This window comes from Schistocerca gregaria, chromosome 2 (assembly GCF_023897955.1).
Source record: "Schistocerca gregaria isolate iqSchGreg1 chromosome 2, iqSchGreg1.2, whole genome shotgun sequence".
Lineage (NCBI taxonomy): Eukaryota > Metazoa > Arthropoda > Insecta > Orthoptera > Acrididae > Schistocerca > Schistocerca gregaria.
The window spans coordinates 270,137,993-270,152,545 of NC_064921.1; the positions used below are offsets into that span (position 1 = coordinate 270,137,993).

The 14,553-nt window shown below is 45.7% G+C and overlaps 1 protein-coding gene across 2 annotated transcripts in view; it reads right to left on the minus strand.

Annotated features, from left to right (window-relative positions):
• Window positions 1-14,553, minus strand: part of LOC126336862 (uncharacterized) — a 313,200-nt gene that overhangs the window by 118,834 nt on the left and 179,813 nt on the right. For both annotated transcript variants that reach the window (XM_050000960.1, XM_050000958.1), the window contains exon 13: window positions 13,133-13,348. In XM_050000960.1, the coding sequence (XP_049856917.1) occupies window positions 13,133-13,348 (216 nt within the window). The remainder of the gene's footprint in view (window positions 1-13,132; window positions 13,349-14,553) is intronic.

The following is a 14,553-nucleotide window of genomic DNA, read 5'->3' on the forward strand; positions in this document are numbered from 1 at the left end:
TCGTTTCTGCTTGTATATAGCATGATTTTCAGGTGTAGGGCGTATCTTGTATACTTGATGTGCAGCATCTCTGAGATTCATGAGCTGTTCATCAGTCAGCCAGGGTGCAGGTTGCCTTTTTACTTTTCTGGTCTTTATTGGAGCATATTTGTCATACAGTCGAGTAATTTTGTTAACAAAATGCTGGAGTTTGTCGTTTATGTCCATGAGAGGAGTAGAGGTCATCCCCCAAACTATTTCTTGTGCCTCAGTTTCGAGTTCAGGCAAATTTAAACGTTTGAGTTTTTGTTTCTTTCTAGGACATTCTAGTGAATACGTAATGGAAATGATGTCATGGGCAGACATGCCAGGCGCAGATATTTGAGGTGTGCGGATTATTCTGTTCGGAGATTTCGTTGCGAATATATCAATGAAAGTGTGACTGGTAGTCATGTGATGAGTAGGTGCCAGCTCAAGTAGCGTCATATTTGAGGAAGAAAGCATCCTCTTAAATTTCCCAATGGAAGGACTATTGCACAGAAAATTAATGTTAGTGTCACCTGCTATAATTACATGTTCATATGACAATTCGATACTAGAGAGGGCAGTTTCGAAGCAGGCGAACCCACCTACTTTAGGAGGTTTGTAAAGAATACATATTAAGCACTTTCTGTTAAGTGGTTTGATCTCTATGAACATATATTCCACTGAAGGTGACAAATCAGAGCGTATGTAAGCCCCTACTCCGCCCCCTCGTCTGTTGCATCTATCGTGCCTGAGAAAGATATAGCCATCTAGGTTTATGGAAGTTGTAGGAATACTTGGTTTGAGCCAAGTCTCTGACAAAAGTATTATGTGTATATCAGCAGTTTGAAATATATATTTGAACTCGTCGAAGTGAGCTGGCAGAGACTGGACATTTGCATGTGCAATATGCAACTTGGTGCGTTCGGGTGTTGATTGCCCGAGGAGGCTGCCGACCGATGTTTGCGGGTCGTGGTTGACGGTGACTAGAGGGTCTGGCATGAGGAATGCGGAAGGCGTGTGAAGGAGGGAGGTGAGGGAGTGTCCTCCCAGTTCTGTGCAGTGAAAGCGGTCGGGAAGGGGAGGGGGTAGGTCCCCTGGGAGGCAACGGGATCTGTGGCCAAAGTCAGCAAGGTCTGCAACGGTTCTGGAAGCAGCCGTGGGCTGGCAGGGGAAGGAATTTCGCTAAACACAATGGGAGTAATCTGCACGTTACGACAGAGTGTGATATTAATTTCACTTTGAGGATTACAACTAAAGTATGATGGTGGGTTGCTAATCAAGCATGGAAGTGAGACTACCTTATGTAATAATTAACAAAAATTACACGAGAAAAAAATTAAAGATGAAAATAGTTATGTGGAGAAATGAAAAGTTGATAACAAAAATTATAATAACAAAAATTACACGAGAAAAAATAATTAGAGATAAAAAATAGTTATGTAGAGAAACGAATAATTTGATAATACATTAGTTAAGATATAGTTGACAGTGTAAACAGTATAAACATACAGGTTAGTGGCAGCAAGATCAGACATGATTTAGCTTCTAACGCACAGGCTTTCAAGTTAATTAACACTGCAAATTGTTTTCTTTCCGTTTTTGGTCTTAACCATTATCCTGCCATCAATTGTCCATATGTTCTGTAGCCCAAATTTCGAAATCGCGCTCTTCAAAATTTTTAGTCTTTCAGAGGTCAGATCCTCGCATACTGTCAGGCCCGACTTCGCGAGGTTCTTCTTTGCTCTGAAGATTTCAGATCTTTTCCTATACGACATAAACTTCACTATTATAGGTCTTGGTTTTGTAGATCCTGGCGACTTATGACCCACTCTATGACTTCTGTCAATGTCACTCAGAGTCACCTGCACGCCTAGCTTTTCTTGGGCGAGGTTTATCACAAGTTCATCTGTGCTCTCTCTGCTGCTCTCTGGAATGCCGAACAGTCTGAGATTATTGCGTCTCTGATATTGTTCGAGCAGTCGTGCTTTTTCCTCACTTGCTTTTAACGATGTGTCCAGTGCACGGATCTCGCTCACATTCGCCTGCAGTGACAGCATTAGTGATGGTTTGAACAACGAGCCCGAGCGTCTCCTTAGCCTGCAGCGCGGCACTCACCTCAGCCTTCACGAGTGCGGCGATGTCAGCGATGCCGGGCGAAGCGGCCGCAACTCCCGGTGTAAACTCCACGGCTGTGCTGTCTCCGGCCTGGCCGTTGGCTGCACTGCGCGTTGTTCGGCGATTTTCCGTTTTATGTTTGATTCCGTGTAATTGGTGCTCAGTATGTGATGTGAAATACGACACTCAGCAGTAGGTATACGGCTTTAGTGTATGTAGACTAGCCTAACTGCTTAAAACATCTCCAGATTTCACGTAAACTTGCGAGCCGAGCTAACGTACGTCACTCACTCGCCGCCATCTTTGCACCTTTATCTGCGGACTTGTTCAAAAAGTTCTTGCAAGCTTTTGATGCATGAATAGGTGCTAGAAAGAGGAAGGTTGTTCTCTTTATGGACAAGTGTCATGCTCATCCAACAGACTTAGGATTTCTGCAGAACTCCAGCCCATGGATCTAAGGATTATTCATAGCCTGAAAAGCAGTATTGGAAAGCTCTTGTCCTTAAGGCACTTGTCTTTACTGATAGGAATGAAGTGTTTGAATTGAACATCCTGCAAGCAATGCATACGCTCACAAGAGCTTGGAAAATGGTAAATTAGATTAGTACTTGTTCCATAGATCATGAATACGACACTTCATAATGATGTGGAACGTGTCAGGTTAATAAAAGGTGTCAATTCAAGATATTACATTACACAAAATATTACAGGACACTTAATTTTTTTTTTAATTTAATTTTTTTTGGGTGGGGATGGAGGGAATTGCCTACTTACTATATCCAAAAATTCATCTGACGAGTGGGAGTTGCCATTCAGAAAGTCTTTTAATTTCCTTTTAAATGCTATATGACTATATGTCAGACTTCTGATGCTATTAGGTAAGTGACCAAAGACTTTTGTGGCCTCATAATTTGCCCCCATTTTTTTCTGAGCCAAACCTCGAGTAGTGAAGCCCCCCATGAACCATGGACCTTGCCGTTGGTGGAAAGGCTTGCGTGCCTCAGTGATACAGATGGCCGTACCATAGGTGCAACCACAACGGAAGGGTATCTGTTGAGAGGCCAGACAAACGTGTGGTTCCTGAAGAGAGGCAGCAGCCTTTTCAGTAGTTGCGGGGGCAACAGTCTGGATGATTGACTGATCTGGCCTTGTAACACTAACCAAAGCGTCGTTGCTGTGCTGATACTGCGAATGGCTGAAAGCAAGGGGAAACTACAGCTTTACGGTATGGTTAAATGATTATGGCGTCGTCATGGGTAAAATATTCCGGAGGTAAAATAGTCCCCCATTCGGATCTCCGGGGGGGACTACTCTAGAGGATGTCGTTATCAGGAGAAAGAAAACTGGCGTTCTACGGATCGGAGTGTGGAATGTCACGATCCCTTAATCGGGCAGGTAGGTTAGGTTGGTTTGTGGGATTAAAGGGACCAGACTGCTTCGGTCATCGGTCCCTTTATCCAGAAAACTAAAACCACCCACAGAAAATAAAAAACGAACAACACAGAAGACGGTATACGATACAGGACAAGAAATACTTAGACAGAGATCAGACAAAACAAATTAAAATCACACAGTGGGTGACAGTGGTTGGCCGACCATAGAGAGAAAAAAAAAGGAAAAGCCAACCACCGAGAACACATTAATAACTCAGTTTAAAATCGTAGGCCAAAAGCCAGAATCAACACTAAAAAAACAGAAACGCTCAGATTAAATGATAAAAAAACCCTGCCGAATAAAACGCAAGACTAAGCCATTCGTAGCAGGGTCATCTGTTAAAAGGAGGAGGAGGATATTGGTGTTTAACGTCCCGTCGACAACGAGGTCATTAGGGACGGAGCACAAGCTCAGATTAGGGAAGGATGGGGAAGGAAGTCGGCCGTGCCCTTTCAAAGGAACCATCCCGGCATTTGCCTGGAGTGATCTACGGAAGTCACGGAAAACCTAAATCAGGATGGCCGGACGCGGAATTGAACCGTCGTCCTCCCGAATGCGAGCATCTGTTAAAAGGGAAGGGAGCGTGTCAGGCAGTGCGAATGTCTGCCTGAGCACAGCTAAAAGCGGACACTCCAATAAAATGTGGACCACAGATAAAACGGAGCTGCAGCGACACAGAAGTGGGTCCTCACGGTGCAATAAGTGGCCGTGCGTCAACCAAGTGTGCCCGATGCGCAGCCGGCAGAAGACAACAGACTCCTGGCGGGAGACCCGAATGGACGACTGCCATACAGTCGTCGTCGCCTTGATTGGATGCAGTTTGTTTGGCGTGGGCAGATTGCGCCATTCAGTGTCCCAAAGCGATAGAATTTCGCGGGGGTAAGACTGCTCGCAAATCAGTCTCCAGGAGGCCAATGTCTAGAGTGGGTTCACTGGTGGCCTGTTTGGCCAGGCGGTCAACATGTTCATTGCCCAGGATACCGACATGAAAGGGGGTCGACACAAAGACCACAGAGCAGCCGCAATGGGCAAGAGTATGCAAGGACTCATGGATAGCCATCACCAGACGAAAACGAGGCGAAAACTGGCCGAGAGCTTGTAAACCACTCAGGGAATCGCTACAGTTAACGAAGGACTCACCTGAGCAGGAGCGGATATAATCTAGGGCACGAAAGATGGCGACCAGCTCAGCAGTGTAAACGCTGCAGCCATCCGGCAAGGAACATTGTTCAGAATAGTCCCCTAGAATTAGCGTATAACCGACACAACCTGCAACCATCGAACCGTCGGTGTAGACAACGCCAGAGGCCTGATATGTGTCCAGGATGGAATAAAAGCAGCGGCGGAAGGCCTCTGGAGGGACTGAGTCCTTCGGGCCCTGTGCCAAGTCGAGCCGAAGGCAAGGGCGAGGAACACACCATGGGGGTGTACGCAAAGTGGCCCAGAAAGGAGGTGGAACAGTGAAAACCCGAAGCCCGGAGAGAAGCTCTTTGACGCGGACCGCGATCGTACAACCTGACCAGGGCCGACGTTCTGGTAGATGGGCGACCGATTGCGGGAACAGGAGACGATAGTTTGGATGCCCGGGCAAGCTAAAAACATAGGCAGCGTAAGCGGCCAGTAAATGTTGGCGCCTCAATCGCAGTGAAGGGACACCTGCCGCCACAACTATGCTGTCCACAGGGCTGGTCCGGAGGGCACCAGTGGCAAGTCGAATCCCGCTGTGTAGTGTTGGGTCCAGCACCCGCAACGCAGATGGGGATGCTGAGCCATAAGCCAGACTCCCATAGTCCAGACGGGACTGGATTAACGCCTGGTAGAGCCGTAACAGGGTAGATCGGTAGGCGCCCCAGCGAGAGTGGCTCAAGCATCTCATAGCATTTAGATGCCGCCAACAAACCTGTATAAGCTGCCGAATATGAGGCAGCCACGTCAACCGGGCATCAAAAACTACACCCAAAAACCTGTCGGTCTCCACCACAGCAAGAAGTTCTTTGTCAAGATAAAGCCGCGGCTCAGGATGGACTGTTCGGCGCCAGCAGAAATGCATAACGCGGGTCTTGGCAGCCGAAAACTGAGAACCATGCGCTACAGCCCAAGACTGTGCCTTGCGCATTACACCCTGTAGCTGACGTTCAGCAGCTGCAATGCCAATAGAGCTGTAGTAAAGGCAGAAGTCGTCAGCATACAGGGAAGTGGAGACAGAATTTCCCATGGCTGCAGTGAGCCCGTTAAAAGCTATCAAAAACAGGCAGACACTTAAAACAGAACCCTGAGGCCGTGACGTGCACACGGAAGGTACGATACGACAGAAAATTGCGGATAAAGATCGGCAGAGGCCCCCGAAGACCCCATCCATGAAGCGTAGAAAGGATGTGTTGACGCCATGTCGTATCATACGCCTTCTGCATGTCGAAAAAGACAGCGACCAGGTGCTGATGGCGGGAAAAGGCAGTACGGGTGGCCGACTCCAGGTTCACCAGATTGTTGGCGGCAGAGTGGCCTTTACAGAACCCACCCTGAGACGGAGCCAGAAGGCCTCGAGACTCCAGTACCCAATTCAAGCGCCGGCTCACCATCTGTTCAAGCAGCTTGCAAAGAATGTTGGTGAGGCTAATGGGATGGAAGCTGTCCATCTCCAAAGGGTTCTTCCCTGGTTTCAGAATGGGGACAACAATACTTTCCCGCCATTGGGACGGAAACTCACCCTCGACCCAAATACGGTTGTAAAGGTCGAGGAGCCGTCACTGGCAGTCCACTGATAGGTGTTTCAGCATCTGACAGTGGATGTTATCCGGCCCAGGAGCGGTATCAGGGCAAGCGGCTAAGGCACTGCGGAATTCCCACTCACTGAATTGAACATTGTACGATTCTGGATGGTGGGTGTGAAACGAAAGGCTCCGACGTTCCGTCCGCTCTTTAATGGAGCGGAAGGCATGGGTGTAATTCGCAGAAGCAGAACTCATTGCAAAATGCTCTGCCAAGCGGTTTGCAATGATGTCGGAGTCAGTACAAACTGCTCCATTCAGTGAGAGCGCACGGACGCTGACAGGGGTCCGATAGCCGTAGACCCGTCGAATTTTAGCCCAGACCTGAGATGGAGTGACATGGAGGCCAATGGTGGACACATACCGCTCCCAGCACTCCCGCTTGCTTTGGCGGATAAGGAGGCAGGCTCGCACACGCAGCCGTTTGAAGGCGATAAGGTGGTTGATTGAGGGATGTCGCTTGTGACGCTGCAGCGCCCGCCGGCGAGCTTTAATCGCTTCAGTGATCTCAGGTGACCACCAAGGCACAGTCCGCCGCCGAGGGGACCCAGAAGAATGGGGAATGGCAGATTCGGCGGCAGTGATGATGCCGGTGGTGACCGATTGAACCACTGGATCAATGTCATCGTTAGAGAGGCTCAATAGCGGCAGTGGAGTAGAACAAGTCCCAGTCAGCCTGATTCATAGCCCATCTGTTAGGGCGCCCAGAAGACTGACGCTGTGGCAGTGACAGAAAGATCGGAAAGTGGTCACTACCACACAGGTCGTCATGCACTCTCCATTGGACAGACGGTAAGAGGCTAGGGCTGCAGATCGAAAGGTCGATGGCGGAGTGCGTACCATGCGCCACGCTCAAGTGTGTGAAGGAACCAGTATTTAAAAGCGAAATATCGAGCTGTGTCAATAAATGCTCAATGGTGGCGCCTCGACCTGTCGCCACCGACCCACCCCACAAAGGGTTATGGGAGTTGAAGTCGCCCAGTAACAAGAAAGGTGGCGGCAATTGCGCTATCAGCGCAGCCAGGACATGCTGCGCAACATCACCATCCGGTGGAAGGTAAAGACTGCAGACGGTAACAGCCTGTGGCATCCACACCCGAACAGCGACAGCCTCTAAAGGTGTTTGTAGAGGGACAGACTCGCTGTGAAAGAGAGTTAAGGACATATATGCAGGTGCCACCAGACACCCTTTCATAAGCTGCTCGGTTCTTATAATAACCCCGATAGCCACGGAGGGCGGGGGTTCGCATTGCTGGAAACCAAGTTTCCTGAAGAGCAATTCAGAAGAAAAGGTGAAGGCTGATAAGTTGGCAGAGCTCAGCTGGATGTTGGAAGAAACCGCTGCAGTTCCACTGGAGGATGGTATTTTCCATGTCTGAGAAAGGCATGACGGGACTTGGAAGGCAGATTACACAGCTGTGGCACCTGCCGCCTCCGATTGAGCACCTGTGCTAGTGGTATCCATGGTGTCTGAGGGACCGGCGAGATCTCCACCTCATCCTCAGACGCAGAGCTGGAAGGTTGCGGTGGGATGGCTGCCACCGTGAGTTCCTTGGGCTTAGAGCTCTGCTTCTTGGGTTTCTCACGCCGTTCCTTGGGTTGCACTGGCTGGGAGGGCTTCACCGATTCAGTCTCCAGGACAGAGGAGGATCGTGAAGCCCTACGACCAGCTGATTGTGGGCACTTACGCCACTGTCGGTCGTCAGCCTTCCCGCTGGTGGAAACCTGGGAAGGGAGGGACCCAAGGGACCCTTTGCAAGCGTGAGAAGCCGAAGAAGTTGGACACTTCTCCGGCTTAGAAGTGGGGACAGACGTCCCCGATGGGTGGAATGGTGTTGCTCCTGAGGTAGGTGGCGCAGGAGCAACCCGATGGGTAGAGCCCCCCCACTGGCGAGGGGGCAGGAGGAGTTGGGAGTTGTACTACTCGTCGATCCGGTCGCAATTCGAGAAACGACGGGGCTAGCACAGGTGTTGTAGCAGCGGCGTAGGAAGATGTCATTCTCACAGGGTGGAGTTGGTCGTATTTCCTTTTGGCCTCAGTACAGGTCAGTCGGTCCAGGGTCTTGTATTCCATGATTTTACCCTCTTTCTGGAAGATTCGGCAATCTGGCAAGCAAGGTGAATGGTGCTCCCCGCAGTTGACACAGATGGGAGGCGAGGCACATGGAGTATTGGGATGTGATGGGTGTCCACAATCTCGACATGTGAGGCTGGAAGTGCAGCGAGAAGACATATGGCCGAACTTCCAGCACTTAAAGCACCACATCGGGGGAGGGATATAGGGCTTAATGTCACTTCGGTAGACCATCACCTTGACCTTATCCGGTAATGTATCCCCTTCAAAGGCCAAGATGAAGGCACCGGTAGCAATCTGATTTTCCTTCGGACCCCGATGAACGCGCTGGACGAAATGTACACCTCGGCACTCTAAATTGGTGCGCAGCTCGTCATCAGACTGCAAAAGAAGGTCCCTATGGTAAATAACTCCTTGGACCATGGGGTGTGATCGTAACGGCAACATCCCCCAACTTGTCACAAGCGAGTAACCATCGTGACTGGGCAGAGGATGCCGTTTGTATCAGGACTGACCCAGAGCGCATTTTCGACAAGCCCTCCACCTCCCCAAACTTGTACTCTAAATGCTCGACGAAAAACTGAGGCTTTGTGGAGAGAAAAGATTTCCCATCAGCTCTCGTACAAACTAATAATCGGGGCGAATAACTGCTACTGTCATCCTGAGACTTACGTTCCTCCAACGATGTAGCCAGGGAGGGGAACGTTTTCGGATCGTACTTCTTAGCGTCAAATTGAGCCTGAGAATGCTTAGAGACTGCTGGCGGCTGGCCACCAGCGAGAGACGATGTACCAAGCTTCATTGCGGGTCATCCGCCCTGATGCCACCTACTCCGAACAAGGGCCCTCCCCACGGGCACCACCCAGCCACAGCAAGAGCCACCTGGCAGGATGGCCGTTGCCGGGAGTCCCGATACCCCAGGAGGATAGGCATCTACTCCTTGGCATATGTGGGGAGTTAACGGCGCAGGCATCAGTAGAGCGATCCCTGTGTTGTTAAGGGGCTACAACCAACAGGGTACATGGCGGCCCCACCACAACGGACTGGCTACCGTGCTGGATGTTAGGTAGCATGTGGTCCATGGCCGCCGACGGTGCAAAAAGAGTGCAAGGTGTAATCTGAACGCAGAAACGGAGTCATGCCCAAGAGATGGAGAGTGGGCAGAACTGCAATTCAACAGCGTATAAGCTGGTGAAAGGTCTGATCGCAAGATGGACACAATGCACCAAGTAAGGCGCCCTTCCCCAATCGGCTCGCTCTTCGGAAAATTTTGAGAGATGGAGGTCAAACCCAACAGGGGACCATCACATAAGGCCGAAAAGTTTGAGATTCCTTTTAGTTGCCTCTTATGACAGACAGCAGACAGGAATACCGTGGGTCTATTCTAACACCCAAACCCAAAAAGGGAAATGGATAGGTTAAAGTTAGATATAGTGGGAATTAATGAAGTTCAGTGGCAGGAGGAACAAGACTTATGGTCAGGTGAATACAGGGTTATAAATACAAAATCAAAACAGGGGTAATACAGGGGTAGGTTAAATAATGAAGAAAAAATAAATATAAGTGCGGGTAAGTAACTACAAACAGCATAGTGAACTTATTATTGTGGCCAAGATAAACACGAAGCCCATGCCTACTATAGTACTAAAAGTTCATATGCCAACTAGCTCTGCAGATGATGATGAAATTGATGAAATGTAAGATGAGATGAAAGAAATTATTCAGGTAGAGAAGGGAGACTAAAATTTAATAGTCATGGGTGACTGAAATTCGAGAGTAGGAAAAGGGGGAGAACGAAACATAGTAGGTGAATATGGATTGAGGGGAAGAAATGAAAGAAGAAGCTGCCTGGTAGAATTTTTCAAAGAGCATAACTTAATCATAGCTAACACTTGGTTCAAGAATCATAAAAGAAGGTTGTATAGATGGAAGAATCCTGGAGAAACTAGAAGGTATCAGATAGATTATATAATGGTAAGACAGAGGTTAGAAACCACAATCTAACCACAATCTATTGGTTATGAACTGTAGATTAAAACTGAAGAAACTGCAAAAAGGTGGGAATTTAAGGAGATGGGACCAGGATAAACTGAAAGTACCCAGAGGTTTTACAGAGTTTCAGGGAGAGCATAAGAGAACAATTGACAGGAACAGGGGAAAGAAATACAGTAGAAGAAGAATGGGTAGCTTTGAAGGATGGCATAGTGAAGGCAGCAGAGAATCAAATAGGTAAAAAGACGAGGGCTAGTAGAAACCCTTGGGTAACAGAAGAAATATTGAATTTAATTGATGAAAGGAGAAAATATAAAAATGCAGTAAATGAAGCAGGCAAAAAGGAGTACAAACGTCTCAAAAATCAGTTTGATAGGAAGTGCAAAATGACTAAGCAGGGATGGCTAGAGGACAAATATAAGGATGTAGAGGGTTATCTCACTAGGGGTATGATAGATACTGCCTACAGGAAAAGTAAAGAGACCTTTGGAGAAAGGAGAACCACTTGCATGAATATCAAGAGCTTAGACGGAAACCCAGTTCTAAGCAAAGAAGGGAAAGCAGAAAGGTAGAAGGAGTATATAGAGGGTCTACACAAGGGTGATGTGCTTGAGGGCAGTATTATGGAAATGAGAAAGGATGTAGATGAAGATGAAATGGGAGATACGATACTGCGTGAAGAGTTTGACAGAGCACTGAAAGACCCAAGTCAAAACAAGGCCCCGGAATAGACAGCAATCCATTAGAACTACTGACAGCCTTTGGAGAGCCAGTCCTGACAAAACTCTACCATCTGGTGAGCAAGATGTATGAGACGGGCGAAATACCCTCAGACTTCAAGAAGAATATAATAATCCCAATCCCAAAGGAAGCAGGTGTTGACAGATGTGAAAATTACCGAACTATCAGTTACTAAGTCACAGCTGCAAAATACTAATGCGAATTCTTTACAGACGAATGGAAAAACTAGTAGAAGCCGACCTCGGGGAAGATCAGTTTGGATTCCGTAGAAATGTTGGAACATGCGAGGCAATACTGACCCTACGACTTATATTAGAAGAAAGATTAAGGAAAGGCAAACCTACATTTCTAGCATTTGTAGACTTAGAGAGAGCTTTTGAGAATGTTGACTGGAATACTCTCTTTCAAATTCTGAAAGTGGCAGGGGTAAAATACAGAGAGCAAAAGGCTATTTACAATTTGTACAGAAACCAGATGGCTGTTATAAGAGTCGAGAGGTATGAAAGGGAAGCAGTGGTTGGGAAGAGAGTGAGACAGGGTTGTAGTGTCTCCCCGATGTTATTCAATCTGTATATTGAGCAAGCAGTAAAGGAAACAAAAGAAAAATTCATAGTAGATATTAAAATCCATGTAGAAGAAAAAATACCTTTGAGGTTTGCCGATGACATTGTAATTCTGTCAGAGACAGCAAAGGACTTGGAAGAGCAGTTGAACGGAATGGACAGTGTCTTGAAAGGAGGATATAAGATGAACATCAACAAAAGCAAAACAAGGAAAATGGAATGTAGTCGAATTAAGTTAGGTGATGCTGAGGGAATTAGATTAGGAAATGAGACACTTAAATAGTAAAGGAGTTTTGCTATTTGGGGAGCAAAATAATTGATGATGGTCAAGGTAGAGAGGATATAAAATGTAGACTGGCAATGGCAAAGAAAGCATTTCTGAAGAAGAGAAATTTGTTAACATCGAGTATAGATTTAAGTGTCAGGGAGTCGATCCGGAAAGTATTTGTATGGAGTGTAGCCACGTATGGAAGTGAAACGTGGACGGTAAATAGGTTAGACAAGAAGAGAATAGAAGCTTTCGAAATGTGGTGCTACAGAAGAATGCTGAAGATTAGACGGGTATATCACATAACTAATGAGGAGGTATTGAACAGAATTGGGGAGCTTGTGGCACAACTTGACTAGAAGAAGGGATCGGTTGGTAGGACATGTTCTGAGACATCGAGGTATCATGAATTTAGTATTGGAGGGCAGCTTGGAGGGTAAAAATCGTAGAGAGAGATTCAGAAGGATGTAGGCTGCAATAGGTACTGGGAGATGATGAAGGTTGCACAGGATAAAGTAGCATGGAGAGCTGCATAAAACCAGTCTCAGGACTGAAGATTACAACAACAGCAACAACATCAGATGATCTGAAAATTGTCAACTGAAAAGGACTGGAGAGGTGCATATAATGTACACGTATCTGTGTTCTGATTGTTGGAACTGAAGGCTACAGTTCACCATGTAACAGTATAAAGATGGTAGCCCTTAAATTACAAATATAAGATTAAGGAATCCAGAACGTAAAGTAGAGTGTGAGAAAAACTTTTACATTCTGAATATTTTTAATCTTGTACTGAAAATTTAAGGACTTCGACAAACTAATCAAATGAGTGTAAAATATTTTTCGAGCTGTTGAAAATTATGAATCCAAGTTGATGTATTCTGTTGAGTGTGTCATTAACCTCATATGAGTATTTGCTGCCAAATGCTAAGCACAGCATCTCACAAGCCAAACCATGCATGCACCTCTCTTTCTAATGTGATTTTATTTTCATCCTATTTTCAAATGAAACTGCACAAAAATAAACAATGCCTAAATAAATTTGAGAAACGAATTTAATTTAAAATTAGAAATTACAATATAAGTGAAAGTGAAACACTGAAGATCATACAACTTGTTAAAAAAATGTAATATACACACTTCAAAAAAAGATAAGTAATTTATTACTTGCCTGATTTGTCCTGTCAATAACTGCCATTAAGATTTTGTCACGAACCAGATCCAAGAAGTAATTGCTTACTTCCTTTTTCCACTCACCGGCAGCAGGTTCCACATTTGCTAAACGTGAAGGTATTCCTTGCATTGGCAATTGTGCAAAATCTCTGTGCATAAATCTTAGCTCTTCAGATCTCACATAGCCCACAGTTCCATAGTCAATATAATTTATCTAGAATAAAAAGTTTTCACATGTACTACAAATTTATAAATAAATGATAGATTACAGAAATAAGGTAGATAAACCATTGAAATGTTCCAGCTAGTGCTCACAGACACTAAAATATACATTCATAACGTAACTGTCACTTCTGAAACTGTGAAAATCAGAGAATTTGGTCACTGTGATCAAGATGTTTCTGCTAAAATTATTAATAAATAGTTTTTAGTCCAGCATTGTTGCTACACAAGACTACTATTTGCAAACGAAAGATCGTAAAACTACAATGAGACTGGATCAGTACACAGCAAAGAATGTAGGTATATCAACTGCATTGCATTGGAGAAGCAAGGTTTGCACCACCCTACTGCCCTGTAACAACCCTAGTGCAGCAAGGGGCTTGTGTACTCCATGTAATGTCATCCTCTAAAATCAGCTATGATAAAGAGGACACACAGTATATGTAAGCCTAAAATCAGCTATGATAAAGAGGACACACATTATTTGTAAGTGTTACCGCATACAACCACCAGGTGCTACAGATAGGAACAGATATTGTTGGCAATAAATAAGAATAACATGATACTGCAATTTCAAAGACTTTAAATACAACCCCAGTTGATCGGTCATGGCATTTCTGGTACGTGGGAAAAGTTTCAACTTATATGTACAAATTTCAATACCTGCAGTTCTATTAAGATCAGCAGGTGCAGATGTGCAGTAAGCAACAGTTGTTTAAGATACTGACTCCTGGAAGTGGCTGCTCGTCCGAGGTGCCCATGAAGACTAGAAGTGAATGTGAATACTAGGACTGGATATTTGTGGCCAAGAAGTGATAGAAAGTCTTGCTTTCAGCCATAAAAATCAGAACTGACAGAGAAACATCCTGAAACGTACCAAGTTGAATCCACTCCATTTGCTATTATTCTACATCTCTTAAAAATACTAAATCTTTTCCTTAAGTTTCATTTGAAGACAGTTATACACACAGTAGTATCCACCTAAATGTGCAAAAATGCTATCCACACAATAATTCATGAACATTCAATATTCGTAAGGTAATTTTCCATCCACTGATTGCAATGATATATTTTGTTGGAAACCACTCTAATAAAGAACAAATGATGACTGAAATTATTACCACAGTACCTCTTGAAGAGTTTATCATTAATTCTAGGAGGAATTCCACCACTCATTAGCAAAACCTTGAAGCCACT